General features: G+C 41.9%; 1 protein-coding gene across 6 annotated transcripts in view; it reads left to right on the top strand.

Moving 5' to 3' along the window:
• The window catches only part of LOC125174690 (kalirin-like), a 577,730-nt gene that overhangs the window by 291,496 nt on the left and 261,217 nt on the right, over positions 1-25,017 (top strand). For all 6 annotated transcript variants that reach the window (XR_007155513.1, XM_047874328.1, XM_047874329.1 and 3 more), the window contains exon 6: positions 5,212-5,334. Coding sequence is in view for 5 of the 6 variants with exons in the window: in XM_047874328.1 (XP_047730284.1) it covers positions 5,212-5,334 (123 nt within the window). In the remaining variant the exon portion in view is untranslated. The remainder of the gene's footprint in view (positions 1-5,211; positions 5,335-25,017) is intronic.

The following is a 25,017-nucleotide window of genomic DNA, read 5'->3' as shown; positions in this document are numbered from 1 at the left end:
AAAAAAAAAGATCCAAATGTTTGAAACTACTGTGGAGATATTGTCTTTAGGTTTTTTTGTTTGTTTGTTTTCCTTTAGTTTTTTTTGGGTCAGTCTAGTTCAAGTGTCTTCCAGAGAGCCCAATTCCAATAGATCAAATCATAAAATGACCTGGCTGGAATGGAGCTTAGAAAGGGCCAGCTTGTCTGGGAATTAGCAACCCCAGAGCCACCTCACGCATGCATTCATTCACTTGGCAAGTATTTACTGAGAGTAAGTGAGGCTGTTTGAATCAGCCATCCCCAGGCCCTAGTGGGGCAGACCTGAGGGGAGAGAAGCAGGCTGGGTATTGGAGAGTGAATGGCTTCATGTGAGCGATAGCACCTTACCTTATCTAGAACCTCACAGGGCCCTGGTGGCTGCTTTTTGTGTAGTAACTCCCCTGGGGAGACCAGGCACAAGAGGTCCTACAGCTATGTGCAGGAGGCAGGGCAATGTCCCGAGAGCCTGGCTCAACAGGCACTCAGTGAATGTGCACTAGGTGTAGTGAATGAATTCTAGACCCCGGCCTTTGCTTCTCTGAGCCTGTTTCCCAGTCTATAAAACAGCCCTAATGGACGCAGTGAGATGAAGTGTTTGAATGGACGTGTTAGGTAGAAGCTAGATATGAGAAGTCAAAGGCATGCCCTGAGGAACCTTCATCCCTTGACCTCAAAAATTTCAGAGTCCCAAAGATTTTATCCCAAGTGATAAAATGGGCAGTTAGACCTGAGCTCATGGCAAGAACAGTGATAAATAGATTGCACATGAGAAGCCTGGGGGCACAACATCCTGACCTTGGGTCTTCCAAGAGCTTGGGCCTGACTGATCAAGAGCCACAGGAGCAGAGCTTGCTCTTCTCTTCCACCTCTGCCCCAGGGTAACCCTAGACTCATTACAATGCATTTGTATTGTGGGTACAGCCCCGCCCCCATGGAAAAGGGCTGCCATGAAGAGTCTGGTACTAACCCTGTGGGCTCAAAAACTCCCCCTCCCAACCTGTGAAAGGAGTACCCCAAATGATGGGAAGCAGCATCCATCAGAGACCACCCCGCTGTGCATCACCACTCCTTCTAGCCCAGAAGGACCCACTGAATATCCAATCCCAAACAACCTAGGGGCCAGTTCCACCTCTCGGAACCTGCCTGCTCTCCCTAGATGGTATACTGTTGCTCCAATAAGACTGTTCTCTGCTTTTACGTTGGGCACTGATCCTTAATTCTTTATTGCATTGGTGCCAAGAGCTGAGACACGCTTTTTGCACTGACAGACATTTTGGACTCTAACACACCAGACAAATGTCGGGGCTGAGACTAAGCCTTTCTCCGGCTACCAAATAACACCAGTTTTCTCACTGTCATTCTTTTCTTCAAATGTTAGAAATGTAAATTGCAGCAATGAATATACCTTCTGATCCAGGAGACTCATTAAAACTATTTTCTTCTGAATGAAAAAAAAATGCATTCCATAAATTTCCGAACTGGGCTGAACATAAAACCAGGAGCTTACCTCCTTTCAGGGAGCCACTTATCCCTTGCAAATGAGGAGAAACCCAGAAATGAGACTTTCCCAGTCTCATGGGTACTTAGTGACAGAACCAGGCTTGGAGCCAGCCCCGTCCTCATCCTACTCAGTGCACACATGCACATGAGTGCACACACACATGCACATGTGCACATATGACCACATTCTCTCCACAACCAGTTGTATTGAATGCAGAAGAAATGATGGTGACCCTTGCAGATAGCCAGGTTTGCAAGGGTGCAAGTTATATACTATAAGGCAGTAGACGCGGGCCCAGAGAAGACTTGAGACTGTCTCTTAGGAAATAGCCACCTTGGAGAGATTCTGGTTTCTGATGTCATGTGGGACCATCTGGTCCCCAGAGTAGGTCTTTTTTTCTTTCTCCCTGAGGTATGTATCACCTCTTTGGAGCTCTGCCTCCGGCACCAGTGATCTTGCCAGAACCCCCAGCCACCAGAGAGCTGCTGGTGTGCTCCACGGTGGAGGCAGAATTGAGGAATGGCCTGGGTGTGGACATTGTGTGAGAAGCCCATTCAGAGAAGTGCATAGTTTCTTCTGTGCACCCTACTCTTGCCTGTCTTTTCATTCCCTTCTCTTCTTGCTTTCCAGCCTGACTGGCCCCTATCCAGCAAGCCCTGCTCTGTAGTCCAGCAGGGACTTGGCACCAGGCAATCTAATCATTCTGGTGCTAGCATGTAACTTCACTGCTTATTTGCGTATCTAAATAGTCATTTAACAGAAAATACAGGGAAGGTCACTTCTCGGCCACTGTGATATCCAAGAAAGCATATGGAGTGAGTGCTTTTCATCACAAGTTCTAAGGACTTAAGACATTTCAGATTTTCATTAACTTTATTGATTCTTTTGTCAATAAGGAACAGAGATGAGAAATTATTTTAAAATGGGGTTGAGAGGCGGAATTTTAAAGATCTAAAATTACAGAATAAGATTCCTCTACACTCCTGGGGCACTTGTCTTCTTTTTCCCTTTGTCCTTAAGAATAATTGCGGGGGGAGGGAGAGCCCTGACCTGTGCCAGCGCCCTGGAGATGACTACTGCTGTCAGACCCAGGATACTGCACACAGCAGATGTTGACCCAGACTCTGCAGGAGCCCCCAGCCTGAAACATCCTCTGATACTCGAAAGTGAGGAGTGATACTTTCCTTCTTCCTTTATTATCCCAGAGAGATAGCTGAGAGTGATCTGGGTAATTCAAAAGGGAGAATCACTTCCAAGCCATGCATGATTGCATTTGGAAGGTGATGTGTTTATACTTAACTGTGAGTTACCACAGCCTCGATGTCTCTCTCCTGACCTCCCGACACAGAAGTCTAACTGCCCACAGTGCACCTCTGCTTGAAATTCTCATCAGCCTCTCAAACTTGGCACATCTAAGACAGAACCTGCTATCTCCTGATCCCCACCCCAGCTTCTTATCCTCCTCTTTATGTGGCACTCATGGTAGCACCTTTCCTATGAGGACCCAGGGTGCTGTGCCAGACACCTGGATATTCCCTACCTCTTCCTCACCCTCCCTCCCAGAATAACTGTGAGTCCTCGGTCCCGTTCCCAGGAGCTCTCAAGCCTGCCCACTCCTGCCCATGGCAGACTCCGCTACCATGCCCCTAACCCAGGCTTCCAGATTCTAATCCCCACCCACCCCTCATCACTGGGATTACTGTGACAGCTTCCTAACCCTTCTCTCTGCCCTGCCTCACCCCACCAGTCCACATCCCTCAGTGCGATCAAAGCTCATATCACACTTCACTGTTCGGCTTAAAACCTTCCACTGCTGCTTGTTGCCCACAGAATGTAGTCCAGGTTTCTTAAAGCCTGTGTCCAGGGCTCTCCATAGTCAGCTGCCTCATCTGCCTCTCCAGCCACATCTTCTCCTCACGTCAGGCTCCAGAAGCACAGCTGGGATGCTTCCAGAAGCTGCACATACTTCTGGAACTGGCTGCCCCAAGTTCTGCCTCTTAGGTCTTCCCATTGCCTGGAGCTCCCATCTCCCTCACCCAACCCTGGCTAATTCCAGGTGGCACCTCCTATGGGAAGCCTTCTCTGCTCTTCTTTGTCCCCACTCCATTAAGGATGGGAGCTAGTATGGAAGAACATATGGGACTTTATCTTGATAGATATTTTTCGAGTCATGATTTTAATCAAGTCCTGTGCCAAGTTGTACTAGCATTATATCTGAGTCCCTGTCTGTTTTCCATACTGGCCTTTAAACCACTTAAACCTAAGAACCATATTTTAGTCACTCTTGTTTTCCATTGCCTTGGACCGTACCTGGCACATAGCAAGTGTCTTGTAAATGTAAAAGGTTGAATACAACTGAAAAAGCAAATTCACTTCGCTGTTCAAAGGGGAATAATAAATGAGTCTGAGGTTCTGCCTCTAGGAAGGCTGGAGCCATCTTTGCAGCTTCTCCGCCTGCACCTGTGCTCAGCTCCTCCATGCTCTGCTCTGCAGCGGAGCCCGTCCCAAACTATGGGGCTTCAGTTCCAAGTATAGGAGTCGTCTTTTCAAAGGCTTCACACCTTTCCTGTTACATCACTTGACTGCACTTGGATGATAAAGAGGATTTCTTGGCTTGGGTACTAGGGAAGTCCAGAAACAAGCCAGAGATCAGGCAAAGCTCAATCAGGGATCTGCCTGCCTCCTGTCAGTGTTTTGGCTATACCCTTTCTCTGCTCATCAGCTTCACCCTTAGGCTGCCAGCAGAATGGCTGTAACAATTTGAGGCTCAGGGTCACAATGACAGTATCAGAGGACCAGAAATTATATCTGAAGAACTAGGTTCTATTTTCCCAGACCAGTGTCTTATTGTACTGAATTGGATAACATTCCTTTTCTGAGATAATCCCTTTGGCTGGGAAATGTCCTACACTGACTGGCTTAGATGTGGTGTCCTGAGGATGGATAACCTTTAGAGTGATCCCTCCCTTGGAACTGGGGTTCTGGTCAACTCCCCTTAATGTGTGTGGGCTGCCTGGGAGAGAGGTGGAAGCCGAAACAAAAACCAGGGTAGAGAGCTAAGGGGAGGAAAATGGCTCAGTGCCCACTGCGCCAGGCAGTGCTCACCCTACCCCCCAAATCCCTCCTCTTCTGGTTCCTGATAGGTTATAGCAGAAACCTTGGAATTGGGGAGCTGTGGAGTCATGAGAAAAGGTGGTTTAGTCCAGAGTCACTTCAACAATGTGTGTGGTTGGGTGACATGATATGGATCAGTGGCATGTTAGGGTGCCCTGTTGCTTCTCTTCTGCTAGTGCAGTAGGGAGTGGATTAAGCCTCCATGTTGTGCCCTCAGCGCCTGTCCTTAAAACAAGCATGGTGTCCTTTTGAGGCTTTGTAAATGTTTTTCCAAAGGAGTAGTAGATAGGGGTAATAACAATAGCTTTTTCCCCCATCTCCCTGATTCTCTCATTCGTTTTCTCTTCTTCCCCTAGGCTCTATAGAGTAGCACAGAGGCTGATGCATCCTTATGCTAAAAGTGAGGGCTTTCTGGGAGACCAGGCTGTGGGCCACCCCCACTCTGAGAATGATGACTGGTTCTCACTGGGCTCCGGCAGGAGGACTCTTTTTTTTTTTTTTCTCCAGTAGCTCAAAGTTTTGCACTGTTGGACCCATGACCCTTCTGACTACTCTGTACCTTCTTGTCACCTCTAGATGTTCGACTGGATAAGCCACAACAAGGAGTTATTCCTCCAGAGCCATACGGAGATCGGCGTGAGCTACCAGCATGCTCTAGACCTCCAGACACAGCACAATCACTTTGCCATGAACTCCATGGTGAGTAGAGGGCCTGCTCTCTGTACTGCCTCTGGGGGCTGGGCAGTGGGGGTGGGAGGACCTGGGGGGGGGAGGAGAAGAAGGAGGGAGGGGTGGAAATAGACTTGAGACCTGAGTGAAAAGGAGGAACTCTAAACATGCGGATTCTGTAGCATTCCGTGGGGATGTGTGCAGGACACATGGCCAGCCTGCTGTTCCTATCGCAGATTATGGCTCCATTTCTGCCTCTGGACTCTGCTTTACTTGGTGAAAGAAAGGTGCTGGGATTGTAGAAGGCATTTGCTCGGCACAGGACTATAAGGGAAAGTCACCAGTTCCACTCTGCTGATTTAACCAACATTTTTGGGTCCTTAGCATATGTGAGTGACTGAACTGGGATGGTGTGGGACCGCAGGCTCATTGGAAACAGTTGAGTGAATTGGGGCTGTTTAGACTGGAGAAGGGCAGCCTTAAGGGATACATAATTGCTGCCTTCAGATATATGAAGGTTTACCTTGGAGAAAGGAGGGTAGAATTGCTTTGTGTTGGTCTAGAAGGCAGAACTGTGGGGGAGTGCCGTTGGAAGGGGAGGCAGGATGTAGCTCAGGCGGGTGGGAGGCCCTGGGAGCTAGCAAACTCCCCAGGTTGAAGAGTGTTCAAGCAGATGCTGAATTCACAGAGAGATATTTGCTAGCTGTGTGGCCATATGGAATTTATTTCTCTGGGCTTCAGTTTCTTCATTTGTAAAATGACAGTAATAACTACCTTATAAGGTTGTTGTGAGGGTTCAATTAGTTAATTGTAAAGCGGTTAGAGTTGCGCCTGGTTCATAGTAAGTTATCAGTTAATATTGGTGTGATGATGATGATGATGATGATGATGATGATGATGAGGTCTAGTCCGGATAAAACCTATGATCCTTTGTAAACCTAACACTTTGGGATACTGTTTTTTCTGTGTGGTTGCCCCAAGACTTTATTTCAAAATCTTGTCTGCCCTTTGAACCTACTTTACTCAAAATGCCTGTAGCCTAATTTTTCTCTGACTTACCTCCCTCTGTTCTTCTGCCAGCTCTTCCTACTTGTGCTCCTGGTCAAAAAGAATAGCTCCACTGCCATTCCCCGCCCCCCGCCCCCCACCACACACACACACAAACACCAACCCCACCATATATCTGAACACCAAAGACACCTTCTTATTTTCAGCCAGTGGTGCTGGGAGGGGGGGCAAGTGTTAGGAAAACATAAAACATGGAGGATCACAGAGGCCAGGAAGGAAGGGAGTTTCATTTTCTACCAGGTTGTTTTAAATACGCTACATACTAAATTTCATGTCCTGAAGAAGAAACCATTTTGGCCTTAAGTTGTTCAGTGTCTAGTTGGGGAAATAACCCAATCATGATGTAGCTTGATATATGCAGTGATAGAGATATGCTGAGTTAACAAGAACTCTAATATCTCAGTGGTTTAAAACAATAGGGATTTATTTCTTGGTCCTACCATATGCCCATCACTGGCCGGTAGGAGTTCTTCTCATCAAGGTCACTGGGGATTCAGGCTGGCAGAGCAGCCGCTGTCTCACATGCTGCTGGTTGCCCCGCACTTGCTGGCTCTGAAGCCTTCTGCCTAGAAGTGTCACATGCCACTTTTGATCACATCTCATTAGCTGACATCAGGCATACGGCCACATCTAACCTGCTGAGTGGAGATGTATGTCCTACCATGTGTTCGGGAGAAGAGAGCGGGGTATTTGTGAATAGCCCTAATGACTAGCACAGGGAACCATAGCAAGGTGTAAGTCAGAGATGATCGTCATGAAATTAGCATAGCAAGAGAACTGTGGCTACAGAATAGGAGGTTGTAGGACCAGGCAAGGAAAACATCAACACTGATTTTGTTATCAGTTTTGCCTACAATAGACTTGTGTCTTCATCTAAATGTAAAGACTCATTTCCTTCTAACTAGTCTCCTATAATTATGTCTCATCCCTGGCTCACTTTAGTCACAGAGGAGCAAAGCAATTGATCACAGGTGATTAAGAATGTGAACTCAAATCTAGTCAAGTTTGATTATCTGGGTGCCTTGTGGACGTCCCCTGGTGAATTTTACAAATTCTGTGCCAGAATCTTCATGTCACCCAACTGCTTGGCCCTGAGGCAGAGAAACTCATTTTAATAAGAAGCAAAGACAAACATAATTAGGGAGGTAACTCTGCTACCAAGCCCCTCAAAACAATGAACTACAAAGCTAAATAGAGCCTTTGGCTTTGAATTATCTGCACCACTGCTCTTCTCTGTTAATATGGATCACTGAGAGTTAATGGCACAACAGAAACCTTTCTCATGACAAATTTACTTTGGAAGTCTCCATTTTCAGGACAAAAACAAGGGAGGAAATTTACTGAAGGGAAGCCTCTTGTGGAGCTGGGAGAGAGAGAAGAGATTTAATATACAACAGCCAATTAGCATGCTCAGCCCATCTCATAGTCTCCAACGGCTGGCTGTGAAGGCATGCCACACTCAGAGGCCTCCTTGGACTGATTAGGTTGGCTTTCCTCTCTGGCTGTAGGGCAAGGGAAGGGAAATCCCAGGGTTGTTTGATCAAACTGCCCGGGCACCAGTGCTTTATAAATGTGGCTTTGTGTCTTTGTTAACCAGTAGGTTTACAGGTTTGTTATTAAAAACAACTCCCACAAAGAGGGATGTCAGCATCCCAAACAGGTGAGAGAATTATAGACTCCTTTTCTCTGGCCTGAGTGATGGATGTTGCTGCCAAGAAACAGATGAATGCAAGCAGCCACTCCTGGAGCCCAGTGACCATAGAATGATCAGCTACTCAGGGGAGGTGTGAATGTGGATTGTTCGGTAAATTTACTGAGGCATTTCTGTTACTGTTCTTGGAAATTATACACCCACCTATACATATGCCCACAAATCTGTCCATGTAAAGGTACATATAGCATACTTTGATTCAGGTTATAGGTAAGTTCTTTGGTATTGAATCCTCTTTTACTGCTGAAATAGGTCAGTGATTCCATACCTTTCGGGAAAGTCACAGACCCCCTTGAAATCTAATAAGGGTTGTGGGTCCTTTCCCCAGAGTAATGTGTATGTGAACACATTTTTAAAAGATAATTTTAGGGGATTCAAGAGTATCCTAAAACTTTTCAGTCAACCTTCCCAGTTTAAGATCTTAACATCATGACTTCCTCATTCATTCATTCATTCCACAAATAATTAAGAATCAGATACTGTGCTGGATATTGTGCAGATAATAGTGAACAAAAGAGAGATGGTCTGTTCCATGGAGGTTCCAGAGTAGAGACAAATGTTTAATAAATAATCTCACCAATAAATATATAATTATAAACTAATAAGTCTTAGATTGGAAGAGTAGTTATGCTATGATAGAGTGTAATAAAAGGATCTCTATTTAAATGGGGGAGTCATGTACATTTAAACAAAATCTTTTTACATTTATTTATTTTTTGAGAGACATAGAGAGACAGAGCACAAGTTGGGGAGGGGCAGAGAGAGGAGACACAGAATCTGAAGGAGGCTCTAGACTCTGAGCTGTCAGCACAGAGCCCGACGTGGGGCTCGCCCACAGACCATGAGATCATGACCTGAACCAAAGTCGGATGTTTAACCGACTGAGCCACCCAGGCGCCCCTCATGTACATTTTTAAATTGACAATCAACCCCGACTTAAATCTCATTTTTTTTTTTTTTACTGATGGTAATTAATGTTCTGTGAGTTAGTTCTACAATGGATCGAAGAACTTACAGTTACAGAAGCCCCAAGTATGTTGTCTTATAAACAAAAGTAATCAACTTTATCTGTTTTTTAAGTTTTGTTTGTGTCTAATTTTATATACTGGCTAAAGACCCAATTCCAGCTGAGATGACTACTACTGAGAAGTAACTACATATCATTAAATCATGGAAGAAAAGCCAGAAATTTCCCAAGTTCTGTCAATGAATTGGTACCAATAAAGGCCATGAATTATTAACACACCAAGAGTGTGGGAGTGATACCCTACTGCATAAGGTACATGAGCAACTCTGAAAGAAAAAAGATTAAAATTGGTCGATCTTTGAATTTTTGCCACAACATGTTCTTTTACAGTTCCCACTGGGGAATCCTAGTTTTTTTGAATTTCAAAATAACAATGATAATAATAATAATAAAAATATCCCACCTACATAACCTAGTAAGAAGATATTCTCTGGTTTCTTACAGTGCCTCAGAAAGCCAGGTTTCTTAAGCTCTCGGGGGCACTCTTCTTGCTTAATTTTGCCTGCTGCTGTGGGAGCCTTTCTCACAAATTCTCTTTCCTCTGAGTGTGGGCTTTTCCTCTGATGGGAGTGTGGACAGATGGAAGTAGGGTTGAGCTGTAATATGGAATAGAACAATTCCATAGTCATCCATGTTCTATTTCTTCATGAAAAACACTGACAGGAGTAAATCCAAACATAATGCAGCCTTATTTACAATTTTAATTAGCAGGTTCTTTGGGAAAAAGTAAATTGCTAATGGTTTCTGTCTAGAGTTTTAAAATATGGAATGATGTTCATTTTCTATTTTTATGACTGTGAGGATTCACATTAATGATAACCATGTGCAGCTGGGTGGTAGGAATCCTTTTTGCTAGAGCATGTTTGATAGCTGCTTTAATGCTATTAATTTGTTCACCAGAGGCACATATTCCCATTTGACTGTGTGTAAATCAGACCAATTGTAGCCAAGCCTTGGTGTTCTTTCTCTTTGTTTTGAGGAGAAATTACAAATGGTAGCACCAAGGAAAAGTCAAATCTGGTGCAAAAGAAATAAAGATTCTGAAGTGGGTCTCCTGCCCCCAATTTGAAAAGCCTTGTTCTGGGATTATCTGTCATCTTTGATGCTTGGCATCCCCAAGCCATGATGCTGCAGCAAGTCCCCAACCCCAAATAGGGAGCACTTCCTATAATGACAGTATTTCTAGATTTCAGTGTAAATACACACACACACACACACACACACACACACACACACACACACACACTCTGTTGTGATGTTTAAGTAGCCAGTGTTTGATCCTACCATAGCTGCAAAGCCCCTTGGTAGATAAAGAACCTGCTTAAAGAAGAAGAAAAAGATGAAGAGGAGGAGGAGGAAGAGATAAATCTTATCTGTTATGCATTAGTCTTTTTTTAAAATATTTTTATTTATTTTTGAGACAGAGAGAGACAGAGCATGAGCAGGGGAGGGGCAGAGAGAGAGGGAGACACAGAATCCGAAGCAGGGTCCAGGCTCTGAGCTGTCAGCACAGAGCCTGACACGGGGCTTGAACTCACAGACTGTGAGATCATGACCTGAGCTGAAGTTGGACGCTCAACCGACTGAGCCACCCAGGCGCCCCTGCATTAGTCTTTATAGTACAATTTTTCTTTTCAAAGATTCACATAGTAAGCTTGCTAAAAACTCAGTTTCTTTTGGCTTGCACCCTAGTCAAAGAAAATAATAATCTCTGGAGGATGGGGCCCCAGGAACCTGCATTTTTAACAAGATTCCCCACGTGATTTATATGCACATTAAAGCTAGAGAACTGTTGTTCTGTGGAATCTATATGTTTGAAATAGTCACCCTCTAAAATAAAGCACTGCAAATTCTGAAAGATAGTGCACTTCCAGCATAACAGCATGAGAAACTCCACAGATCCAGTCTTCAGTGAAACTGGTGAAAATTATTTTATTTTATTTTATTTTGTTTTGTTTTATTTTATTTTTATTTTATTTTATTTTATTTTATTTTATTTTATTTTATTTTATTTATTTTATTTTATTTTAAAATTTGTTTAAACGTTTATTTATTTTTGAGGCAGAGAGAGACAGAGCATGAATGGGGGAGGGTCAGAAAGAAGGAGACACAGAATCCGAAACAGGCTCCAGGCTCTGAGCTGTCAGCACAGAGCCCGACGCGACGCTCGAACTCACGGACCGCGAGATCATGACCTGAGCCGAAGTCGGCTGCCTAACCAACTGAGACACCCAGGCGCCCCAAGTGGTGAAATTATTTTAAAAGAACCATTTTAAGTCTCTGGAAATGGTCCTGAGTGCATTCAACAAATGAAGAGATGCATATTCAAGAAAACTACTAAAACTCAATAAGAACGTTGAACCTATGGTATCTGAACCAAGATCCACTTTCTCCCTTTCCCCTCCCAGTTCAATAAGATGAAATTGCCCTCCAAACTGGTACAACCAAGAACACAGGGCCCCTGGCTCCCAGTTGAAGACTATCATTACAGGACATTTCTTATCCTATTTAAAGTTACCTGTTGCTGAAGCCAAATTCCAGTGAATGTGGCCAAGCAAGGAGGACTCCTTCTTCTGCCTAGCTCCTACTCAGGGAACAGAGGTTCTGCCATAGGTGCAACACTGCTGAGAATTCTCGGGCTCCAGTCTCCCTTGCCCCAGCTTGTAAGACAGACATTCCAGGCTGGAAAGGCAAACGGAGGCCTGAGGCTACTCATCCCATTCACTGAGTGTTCAGCTACTAAAGTAGGGGTGTCAGTCAGGAACTACACTTTTATCCCTAACCCCAGCTACAGAGCCATGGCTCAGAGATTTTGCCTGGGAGTAGAAACAAACTAAAACTAAGAGCTTTAAGTCTTTTCCCAAAGGAACTGACCTCATTTGCAACAGAATGGAGAAGTTTAAGCCAACAGCAGTCTCAAAAATACCCTTAGGGAGATTCTGGTGGAAAGCAATTGGGAGATTGGTAGAGTCATTGGAGATATGGGATAAACAGTAAGCAGGCTAGTGTGCTGGAGAGAACTGGGGAATGAGACTTCCTGGAGCCAGAACAGATCTCAAACACTGACCTCACAGACTATCCCTTCAAAGTAGACTAAATTTGGTTGGATAAGTCTGTGGAGCATTTTTATGCCCCCAGGATGTTGTTGAAAATAAGAGAATAATCACCTGGAAATTAGTGGAATTTCATAGCAACATGTGGTCAGAGCAAGAGAAAATTTAAGAGAGTACTACTAAGACCACTGTCATCCCAGGATGTCCATGGGAATATACAAGGCTGCACCCCCTAGGGAACAACATCAGAGGTCACTCACTATGGGAGCTGAGGTGGAAATAGTCTTCACTAAAATAGTCCAGCCAGTCACAAAACAAGTAAGCAAGCAAATAACAATAACAAGCCCCAGGAGTGGGGGACTGGAACCCTGAGTTGCTATAATATATTATCTAAAATGTCCAGTTTCCAAAAAAAATTAAGACACACAAAGGAACAGAAAAATATGGCCAGGAAAAAAGGAAAAAATAGATAAAAAGCATACATTGGAAATAGCAGGCAACAGAAACTGCCTATGAGAGTGAGCAGATGTCCGATTTGATAAAAATTTCAAACTGTCCATTATAACTATGTTTTTTAAATTTATTTTATTTTTTAATGTTCATTTATTTTTGAGACAGAGAGAGAGAGAGACAAACAGAGCATGATCGGGGAGGTACAGAGAGAGAGGGAGACACAGAATCTGAGCTGTCAGCACAGAGCATGACACAGGACTTGAACCCACAAGCCATAAATTCATGACCTGAGCTGAAGTCGGATACTCAACCGAGTGAGCCACCCAGGCGCCCCATAACTTTTTATTTAAAAAAAATGAAACTAGGGGCGCCTGGGTGGCTCAGTCGGTTAAGCGTCCGACTTCAGCTCAGGTCACGATCTCGCGGTCTGTGAGTTCGAGCCCCATGTCGGGCTCTGGGCTGATGGCTCAGAGCCTGGAGCCTGCTTCCGATTCTGTGTCTCCCTCTCTGACCCTCCCCCGTTCATGCTCTGTCTCTCTCTGTCTCAAAAATAAATAAAAACATTTAAAAAAATTAAAAAAAAAACTAAAGGAAACAATGATTAAAGAAGTAAAGGAAGTTTTGATGATAATGTCTCCATAAACAGAGAACATCACTAAAGAGATGGAAATTATAAAAATGAACCAAAAGGAAATTCTGGATTTGAAAAATACAATTACTGAAATGAAAAATTCACTAGAGAAGCTCAACAGTAGGTTTGAACTGTCAGAAGAAAGAATTAGCGACCTTTAAAATAGATCAGTATAAATTATACAATCTGAAGAATAGATAGAAAAAACACAGAGCCTCAGAAAAATATGGGCTACCATTAAGCACACCAACATATGCATAATGGGAGTACTAAAAGAAGAGGAGAGAAAGAAAGGAACAGAAAAAAATATTAGAAGAAATAATGGCCGAAATCTTCCCAAATTCACTGAAAAATATTACACAGCCAAGGAAGTTTATGAAGCTGTAAGTAAGATAACTGCAAAGACATCTACAAACAGGTACACCATAGTAAAAATACTGAAAGCAAAGACAAAGAGAAAATCTTGAAAGCAGCATGAAAAAAGTAACTGTTACAAGGGAACACAAATAAGATTAATCGCTGATTTCTCATCAGAAACAATGGAAGCCAGAAGGAAGTGAGAGAATATATTAAGTGCTCAAAGGAAAACACTGTCAACCAAGAATCCTATATCCAGCAAAGTTTTCATAAATGAAGGTGAAATAAAGATATTCCTAGATAAACAAAGATTGAGAAAATTTGTTGTCAGCAAACAAACTTTATGATAAATAGTAAAAGAAGACTCTAAACAGTAATTTGAATCCACACAAAAAGACAAAAAGTACCAGTAAAGGTAATTATGTAATTATAAAAGACAACATAAATGCATATGCCTTCTTTTTCTCTTAATTGATTTACAAATTAATTGTATAACATAATAATTATAAAATGTGCTATTGGGCCTGTAACATATAGAAATATATTTTCCAGTAACAGCACAAGTTGGTGAATGAGAACAAAGCTGTATTGGACTAAGGAAATTACTTCATATGGTAACTTGAATCCACAGATGCAAATGAAAAGATGCAGAAATGATAAATAAGGAAGTTAATATAACAAAAGCTATAAATATATACTTATTTTCTTTTTTTGTTTCTGTTTCTTTAAAAGACATATATAAAGGGGTGCCTGGGTGGCTTAGTAGGTTAAGCATCCACCTTCGGCTCAGGTCATGATCTCACAGTTCATGGGTTTGAGCCCTACATTGGGCTTGGTGCTGATAGCTCAGAGCCTGGAGCCTGCTTCATATTCTGTGTCTCCCTCTCTCTCTGCCGCTCCCCTGCTTGTACTCTGTCTCTCTGTCTCTCTGAAAAATAAACATTAAAAAATATATTTAAAAAAAAGACATATATAAAAATTGACACTATAACAAACTAACCTTAAATTTATAGCATTTATAGATGTAATGTATATAGTAGTAATAGCACAAAAAAGAAGGAAGGGAATAAAACAATATAGGAATAAGAGTTTTATATCTCACTGGAATTAAGTCAGTATACATCTGAAGCTGATTCTGATAATGGAAGATATATATGGTAAGCTCTAGAACAGTGGCTAAGAAAATAACTCAGAGGATATAGTGTAAAAAATCAGTAAAAATATTAAAATGCTACATTATAAAATGATTACCTAATGCAAAAGAAAGCAGTACAGGAAAAATAAAGGTATAAAAAGTGTGACATAGATTAAAAGTAAAATGGCAGACATAAATCCACCTATATCAATAATGACATTAAATGTGAAAAGGGTAACCACTCTAATCAAACGTAGAGATTGTCTGACTGAATTTTTAAAAAAGTACAAGATTCAACTACAGATTGTCTATAGGAGACACAATTCAGATTCAAAAATTATAATGCATTGAAAGTAAAAGGGTGGAAAAGGATATATTATGCAAACAACAACCACGAGAAAGCCAGAGTGGTTCCACTAATAACAGACTTTTAAAGAGACTTTGAAACAAGCAAACAAAAAAGTGTTACTAGAGATACAGAGGGACATTTTGTAATGATAAAAGGGTTACTCCATCAAGAAGGTATAACACTTACCTGAACATATATGTACCTAGCAATACAGCATCAAAATACATGAAACAAAATTGACAGAAATGAAGGGAGAACACAGTTCAACAATAATAGCTGGAGACTTCAACACTCTCACTTTTAATAATGGACAGAGCAACTAAGCAGACGATCAGCAAGAAAATAGAAAACTTGAACAAGGAAATAGAGGCTATAAACCAATTGACCTAACAGACATCATAGCATACGCTATCCAACAACAGCAGACCACACATTCTTTTCAAGGGTACATGAAAATTGTCCAGGATAGATCATATGCTAGGTCATAAAACAAACCTCAAGAAATAAAAAGGATAAAAATAATACAACGTTCTCTGGCCACAATGGAATAAAATTCTAAATCAAAAACAGAAAGAAATTTGGGAAATTTTGCAAACGTGGAAATTAAATAACATACTCCTAAATATACAATGGGTCTAAGAAGAAATAAAAAAGAAATTGTAAAATACTTGAAATGAATGAAAGTGAGACATAACTTATTAAAACTTACAGGATGCAACTAACAGTGCTTAGAGATAAATTTAGAGATGTAAATACCTGTGTTAAAAAAATTCTCAAATTAATAATCTAACCTTCCACCTTAAGGCACTGGAAAAAGAACAAAGTAAACCTAAAGCAAGCAGGAATAAGGAAATAATAAAATTAGAGTTGAAATTAATGAATTAGAGAATAGAAAACAACATAGAAAAATCAGTGAAACCAAAAGCTGGTTCTTTGAAAAGGTCAACAAAATTAACAAAACTTTAGCTAGATTCTAGGCCAAGAAAAACAGAATTACTAGATCTGAAGTGGAAAAGGAGACATTACTACCAACCTTACAGAAATAAAAAGGATTATAAAGGAATATTACAAATAATTGTATGCCAATAAATAGAAACTTAGATGAAATGTACAAAAGCCCAGGCCCAGATGCCTTCACCACTGAATTCTGTGAAACATTTAAAGAAAAATTAATACCAATTTTTCAGAAGCTTTTCCAAAAAATAGAAGAAAACGCTTTCCAGTTCATTCTATTATTCTAGTAATACCTTGATGCCAAAACCAAAGACCTCACTCAAGAAAGCTACAGACCAATATTGCTTATGAATATGGATGCAAAAATTTTCACCAAAATACCGGCAAACTAAATACAGCAACATATAGAAAGAATTATATGTCATCACCAATTAGTAATTATTCCAGGATTGTGAGGTTAGTTTAACATCAGTAGAATAAAAAACAAAAACTACACGATACTCTCAGTAGACTTAGAAAAAGCACTTGACAAAATGCAACATCTTTTCATAATAAAAACATTCAACTAACTAGGAATATAATAAAAACTTTCTCAACCTGATGAAGAGCACCTATGAAAAACCCACAGCTAATATCATACTTACTGATTAAAGACTGGACACTTTCCACCTAAGATTGGGAACAAGACAAGGATGTTTGGTCTTGCCACTTTCTATTCAATATTGGAAGTTCTAGCCAGGGTAATTATTGAGGAAAAAGAAAAGGCATCCACATTGGAAAGGAAGAACTAAAACTATCTCTATTCTCAGATAACATGATCTTTTTAAAATATTTTATTATTTATTTTGAGAGAGAGAGAGTGCACATGTGCTAGCAGGAGAGGGGACAGGGGGTGCAGGGGAGAGAGAATCCCAAGCAGGCTCCATACTCTTCGGGTGGAGCCCAATGCAGGGCTCGATTTTACAATCCATGAGATCATGACCTGAGTCAAAGTCAAGAGTCCGTTGCTCAACTGACAGCCACCCTGGTGCCTGTAGATAATATGATCTATATATGGAAAATCCTGAGACATCCACCAAAAAAGTATTAAAAGTAGTAAATTAGTTCAGCAAGGTTGCAGGATCTACAACCAATTTACAAAAACCATTTGTATTTCTACATACTTATAATGAATAATCTGAATATGAAATTAAGAAAACCATTCTATTTACAGTAGCAGGAAGAACAACAAAATATTTGGGAAACTTTTAACAAAAGAGGTGCACAACTTGTACTCTGAAAACTACAAAACATTGTTAAAAGAAACTAAAGAACTAAATAAACGGAAAAACATCTCATATTCATGGATTAACAGACTTTTTATTGTTAAGATGGCAATGAACCTACAGATTCAGCACATTTTTATCCAGTTCCCAGCTGGCTTGTAGAAGCCGATTCTAAAATTCACATGGAATTACATGGGACCCAGAATAACCAAACAATCTTGAAAAAGTTGGAGGATTCATATTTCCTGACTTCAGAACTTTGCACAAAGTAGTAGTAATCAAGACAGTGCAGTACCAGCATGGGACAGACATATAGATCAATGGAACAGAATTGAGAGTTCATAAATAAACCCATATGTCTGTGGTCAACTGAGTTTTGACAACGGTACCAAGACCATTCAGTTTGTAAAGAATAGTCTTTTTTTTTTTTTAATTTTTTTTTTCAACGTTTATTTATTTTTGAGACAGAGAGAGACAGAGCATGAACGGGGGAGGGGCAGAGAGAGAGGGAGACACAGAATCGGAAACAGGCTCCAGGCTCTGAGCCATCAGCCCAGAGCCCGATGCGGGGCTCGAACTCGCGGACCGCGAGATCGTGACCTGGCTGAAGTCGGAAGCTTAACCGACTGCGCCACCCAGGCGCCCCAAGAATAGTCTTTTTAACAAATGGTGCTGGGACAACTGGATAGCCCTGTGCAAAAGGATAAAGTTGGACACTTTCCTCACATTAAATTAAAAATAAATAATTTGGACTTCATCAAAATAAAAAACCTTTGTTCTCAAAAAGATATAATCAAGAAAGTGAAAAGATAACCCCATAAAGGAGAAAATATTTGCAAGTCATGTATCTGATAAGGGACTTGAATGTAGAATATATAAGGAATTCTTACAACTTAATAACAAAAAACAAATAACCTAATTTAAAAAATGAACAAAGGAGGGGCACCTGGCTGGCTCATTCATTAGAGTATGTGACTATTGATCTTGGGGTCATGAGTTCAAGTCCCTCACTGGTGTAGAGCTTTTTTAAAAATTGGACAAAGGATCAGAATATTTCTTCAAAGAAGATATATAGATGGTCAATAAGTACATGAAAAGATGCTTGACATTGCTAGTCATCAGGGAAATGCAAATCAAAACCATAATGAGAAATCATTTTATACTCATTAGGATGGCTATAGTCAAAAAGTCAGGTAATAATAAATGTTGGCAAGGACAGTGAGAAATCAAAACCTACATATACTGCTTAAGGGAATGTAACATGATATGGCCACTTTGGAAGATAGTCTGGCAGTCCTTCAAATAGTTAAACATAGAGTTACCATATGTCCCAGTGATTCAACTTCTATGTATAAACCTAAGAGGAATGAAAGCATATGTTCACACAAAATGTTCATACATTGTACACAAATGTTTATAGAAACATTATTCATAATAACCAAAAGGTGGAAAGAACCCAGATTTCCATCAACCAATGAATGGATAAATGAAATATGGTGTATAGGTATAATGGAATATTATTTGCCCATAAAAAGGAATGGAGTGCTGATATATGTTATAACATGGATAAGCCTTGAAAACAATTTACTAAGTGAAACAAGCCAGTCACCAAAGGCCACATATTTATATGATTCCATTTATATAAAAAGTCCAGAATAGGTAAACCTATAGAGAAAGAAAGTAGATTAGTTGTTGCTTAGGGTTGGATGATGGGAGATGGGGATGGGAGAAAATAGCTGAAGGGAACATAGTTTCTTTTTGAGATGATGAAAATGTTCTAAAATTGTGCTGCTGGTTGTGCATATCTGTAGACTAAATACTATTAAACTCAAAACCATTGAAGCATACACACTTTATTTTTTACAATAAGTTGTAAAAATGTTTTTAATGTTTATTTCTGAGAGAGAGACAGAGCACGATCAGGGGAGGGGCAGAGAGAGAGGGAGACACAGAATCTGAAGCAGGCTCCAGGCTCTGAACTGTCAGCACACAGCCCAATGCAGGGCTTGGACTCACGAATGTGGGATCATGACCTGAGCCAAGGTTGGACGCTCAACTGACTGAGCCACCCAGGCGCCCCAAAACATATACACTTTAAATGGGTGAATCGTATAGTATGTGAATTATATCTCAATAAAACTGTTTTAAAAAATAAGAAAAAGACACCTGAAATGTGTGTGTTTCATAAGTGGGTTCCCACTAGCTTTAGGATATAACCTTATTAATAGTAAAAGAGAGTGACCATGACAGAGCTTGAACACCAACCCTGGTGGTATTATAAGGCTGAGGTAGGAGGTGGGGGCGCACCACTTGGCATCCATTCATTGGTATATTCAGCAAACTTTGGCTGTTTGTATTCTCTGTATTTTTTGCTAGACCCTGAGGACAGCGAGGTTCACAAGACGCAAAGCAGTCTTCACTGATCTTGCAGTTTAGCCATACTCAAATTCATGTCCCTACTGCAAAGAGAATTTTGCCCACTAGGATATAAGCTACTAAGGGCACCTTTGTCTGTTTCATTCACACCTGTAGCCCCTGTACCCATGACGATGCCTGGTACCTAGAAGGTGCCTAATAATTACTTGTTGGATAAATGGGGACATAAAGCATGCCACAGCATCTGTTGCCAACAAGGGACAGAGATTGGGCAGCAAGGATGCAGAACTGGTAAGGCAGGGCCTTGACTTCTGCAGAAGCTCTATAGGATGTGACTCTAGCAGAAGCTGAAGAACCACTGGAAAGCAGGTGAATGAGAGCAGTGGTTTCCATCAGGAGTGGGCTTGGGAGCCGGGCTGCTTACAAGGTTCCTAGGTGATACATACTAAATTCCAGAAACTATTGGACTGGAAGATCTTTCACATTCTGCCTGCCCTTGAGCATCTTTGTTTCTGAGGTTCTAATTCTAAAGGTGGAGACAAAGCAACTAAAATGTGACCCTCCCTGACAAGAATCAATGTGATCCTGTGTTTGCTGTTAACACTGGGATTCCTAAGGCAGGCCTTCTAAGGAAACCTATGCTTGTAAAATATTGCACATATCACCAGCCAGACCTATTCTTACGAATCAAGCTGAACAGAATGCAGTGTTTGTATCTCCACAAACAGCCATGTGGGTGGAATTTCGCTTTTCTTCCAACTTAGTGGGAGGATTAGATTTTATTTTCTGATCGGCTCAGTATCCATTTATGAATCCTCGTTCTTGGCACCACTGACAGCATTAAACTTGTCCTAAGGAGAGAGGAGTGTGCTTTGGATGGAGCCTGGGGAAACGGTGCACATGGCTAAGGCAGCAGTCCTCACGCCGGCTGCCCACTGGAGTCCCCTGGGAAACTTTGAAAAAACACCACATCTGGCCCCTACTGCCCTAGACTCTGATTTAACTGTGCTGGGTGGAGCCCGGGAAATCTGTACAAGTCTGAGAAGCAGATTGAGAATCTCAGGGTGAAGAGAACTAGCAACTGATAATAGCCCTGGGGTCAAACCCTGAAGCTACTGAGTAATTAGCCTGTGGAATTAGAGGTGAGGATTTCCCTTCAAAGTCAGAAGCATCCAGAGAGGAGTATCTGTCTTTATTCCCTGCTCCTTGCTCCCCACCCCAGCCTTTCTAAGTGCCCCATTTACCTTTGCCCACTGGTCTCTAATTGGCTTGTTTGGGGAATTGGCTTTGATTTAATAGAAAAACGTAGGGAAGCTCCTTGGCTGAGGCTGAGGCTTTCTCAGCCTTGTCCTGATACACAGTGCTGGCTGGGTCCCTTCTGAAAGCCTGCTGTGAGCTGATCCCCAGGGATTGGCTGACCACTCCGATATCTGACTTGTGGCTGGCACTGGCCTGGTTCAACCTTCTCTTTTGATCATATGCCCCCTCCAGGCCCCAGACTTTGCTCTCCCGCCTCACTCCTGATTCTCTGCCCACAGCCCTCGTACCTCTTTTCTGTTCTCTGGGGCCTTCTGTCAGCATGTTCCTTGCCCTCAGGTATTTGCTAGGCCCTCTTGGTGTGTATCCCTCGTGCCTTGTGGCTCAGTTTACCCGCACACTCTAACATGTTCGCATGCAGCCAGTGCCTGCTCTCTGACAGATCTGCAGCTGCCAAGGAGTTAATTTGCCTGAAATTCAGCCAAAGCTGACTCATGCCTCTTCTTTGACATCTCCTGGAGCCAAATGAAAAGCATGAAATAGTCTATGAAACCCAGCACGTCAGATGAGATAATATACACAAAAGGGCTTCAACTGCAAAGCATGACACAAATATAAAACATTGATAACAATAAGCAGCAGTAATGCTGCATATGCTATTGCATATGTCCCAGATAAGGGACAGAGACTGATCGAGGACATACAGGTGAGTTTGGGAACTGAGAGGCCAGGACCAGGTAGGCATATGGGAAGGGAGCATTACAAAAGGTGGAGGTCAGAGGGCCTGACACAGCCGGAGGCCTACAAATGAGTAAGAGCTAAAGAATTTCCATCCGTAGGTCCTTTTGGCTCTACCATCAAAAATATATCCCGAATCTGGTCATTTGTCACCACCTCCACAGCCACCACCCTGGTCCAAGCTGCCATCAGCTTCTTCCCGGACCATTATAGTAGCTCCTACCTGGTCTTCCTGCTCCTAGCTTTGTTCCCTTACAGTGTATTCTCAACACAACTGCCTGAACGTTCCTGCCAAGAGTAAGATACGTCATATTGTGTCACTCTTCCACTCAAAAATGCCTTAATGTCTTCCTGTCTTTCTCAGGATAAAAGCTGAAGTCCCCTACCATGGCTTACAAGGCTTTTCATGGTTTGGACCCCAGTTACCTCTCAGATCTCAGCCTCTACACCTACTCATCTGCTCTAGTCACCCTCGGCTTTTTGCCGTTTCTTGAACCTACCAAGGCCATTCCTGCCTTGTGGTCTTCGCCCCTGTTGTCTCCTCTACCTGGAGCTTCTTCCTTCCCACAGCCACGTGTTCACTCTCTCACTTAATTCAGGGATGAGCTCGGGTGTCATCCCTGACTTCCAGGGTCAGCCTGCCTGGACTTCTCTATTTTAAGTAGTGTTTCCCAACCCCATCATGTACTATACTTTTCTCAGCTATATTTTATACAGAGCTGAAATAAGAAAGGTACAGTAAATATTTATTAATTTTTTGTCTGACTCTTCTACCAAAATGTAAGTTCCACCTGCATAGGAGTTTTATTTGTCTTGTTTCCGGCTGGCACAGTGTCTTGCATTGTTGAATGAAAGTTAAATAAGACAGCAGATTTAAACTCCAGAAATACAGCAAGATATTGATTAAAGGGGCAAAAAGTTGCCTTAGTCTTGGGCTCTCCCAAGGTTCTGTGGAGACAGGGACCTGTTCTTCAAGGTGACTGGCCTTAGGTTTGCAGGTGAAGATTATTGGTTCAAGGAGGGAGAGGACAAAAGACTCCTGCCCATTCTAGAGCTGGACTGTTCTGGGAATTTTAAGGGCAAGTTAAGGTCCCCAGCTGGGAGACTTCAGACATTCAGATATTTTTACTGAATTCTCTCTCCAGGAGCCCTTACTTCTCTGAGGTGCAAGTCTTTGAATCTTTGAGAGAAATTTCTCTTCATCATCTCCCCTCTCCCTTTAGGGACATCCTTGGCCAGCCCAACTGCTTTCACATCTGTGGCAAAATAAAATAGCATGGTATAAAGAGCATGGACACTAGGTGTTAACTGTGGTTCTGTGTTTCCTGCTTGGTTGTGTGATCATAGGCAAGTTGTTTCAATTTCTCAGAGCCTTACCACTGGGTCTCTAAACGGGGGGATAATAATAGTATCTTTGCCACAGCTGTTGTAAGGATGAGATGTGATCATGCATTTTAAGCACACTTGGCACAATGTTGTGCTTGGCAAATGTTCAGGTATTATTGTCAGGGTCAGGAGTGCTAGAAGAAACAGTTCTCCTTGTTCTCAGAGTTCCCATCTACAGAACTTCTCAAACCTTAATGTACATGCATATCACTTGGGACAATCTTGTTGAAATGCAGATTCTAATCAGAAAGTTGGGAAGGAGCTTGAGATTTTGCATTTCTCTTCAGCTCCCAGGTTGTGCCAATGCACAGACCAAACTCTGAATAACCAGGCCTACGTGAGAAAGGGCGGGGGGAGAAGATACTGGTAAATATGTTTCCATGAAGTTTTATACCTTTGAACTTAATCTTAAAGGTGGCCTGAAATTACTATATCTTAATCTAGAAGAGCTATATTATTCCCAACCACTTTCCCCATTGGTGTCCACTAATCTGATTCCAGCCATACCCATCCCTCCCTAACATTTAAATCCTGTAGCACTGCCTCCTATAAAGACACTCACCCCTCTAAGGAAGTTTTGCTCGAGCTGAGAAAGGAGAGAGAGACCAGTTTCTCTTTTACTGAAATCTGCTCCTGGGTTTCCCTGGCCCTAGGACATATGGCCAAGGCACTTGTTTTCATGGCTGCTTAATGGTTTGTAAAGCAATTGCTGGAGGAAACATTGCTACAGCACGCCAGGCCAGAGGGACAGAGGGATTCACGGGCCAATGTTATCTTTGCCGAGCACCAGGGCTGCTCCAGCTTCTTTCCTCCCTCCACCCAACAGTGACAGATGGCTTCCACATGGTCTGACCTACTGTCTGGCCAGACCTGACCAGATAGTCATCCATCAACTGCCCTATTTGGCCCCCTCGAGGGCACCCTGGGGTTTGCGGGAGGCAGAAGTTGGAGGTTTCATTTAGAGCTCATTATATCTCTTAGCTATTGTAGTAGAGTTTCAAGCATGGACAGTTCTTATTCCAGATGTTACTATCCCAGTGTCCATATGTTTCGAGGTGGGATCAGCAGGTTTACATGGTAATGTTAAACTAATTAATCATAAACTGATGCTTTAACAGCATCAGGACCCAAAGTGGGTTTGGTAATAGCAACATGGGTTTGGTACTAGCAAAGATGTTAGCAATACATATGGTATTATTAAGCTGGAAAGAGGAGGTGAGGTTCAGCTTTTTCCATTGCTCTGGCACAATGTATTTTCTTACTGATATTGAACGCTACTCACGAAGCCTCTGAAAGCTGTATGGGAAAATCTCCAAGTATTTTTCCTTATGGCTCTCTCTGAGTATGACAAAACAAAATCTTAAATTAATATAAGCTGCAGGGCATGGGAAAAAGATAGCTATAAACAGGGAGTCATGCCGACTAGGAATTAGGAGGCTGGGATGTAGTCCCAGTTAGCCTTTCTTTTGGTGACTTTGAACCTATCACCTAATTGATTTAACAAATTTTTAAACACCTCCTAGGTGGATTCAAGAAATGTCTGGGTTTTATTATTATTTTTCCTAACTATAAAATGAGATTGTTACATGAACTTGGCTTCTAAAAAGCTATAACGAAGAGTTTATTTTCTTTTTCTTATTAAAACAGTATTTGTGGGGCGCCTGGGGCTCAGTCAGTTAAGCATCCGACTTCTGCTCAGGTCATGATCTCACGGTCCATGAGTTTGAACACCGCATCAGGCTCTCTGCTGACAACTCAGAGCCTGGAGCCTGCCTTGGATTCTGTGTCTCCCTCCCTCTGCCCCTCACCCACTCACGCTCTTTCTCTCTGTCTCTCAAAAAAAATGAATAAACATTTTTTTAAAAAGCAGTATTTGCTCATTAAAACTTACCTATTTCACTGGTGGTACATTGTGCCTTACTTTGAAAAAAAAAATGCTTTTTTTTTTAATTT

This window comes from Prionailurus viverrinus, chromosome C2 (genome assembly GCF_022837055.1).
Source record: "Prionailurus viverrinus isolate Anna chromosome C2, UM_Priviv_1.0, whole genome shotgun sequence".
Classification (NCBI taxonomy): Eukaryota; Metazoa; Chordata; class Mammalia; order Carnivora; family Felidae; genus Prionailurus; species Prionailurus viverrinus.
The sequence above is the reverse complement of the archived record's forward strand: the minus strand, read 5'-3'. Positions and strand labels throughout refer to the sequence as shown.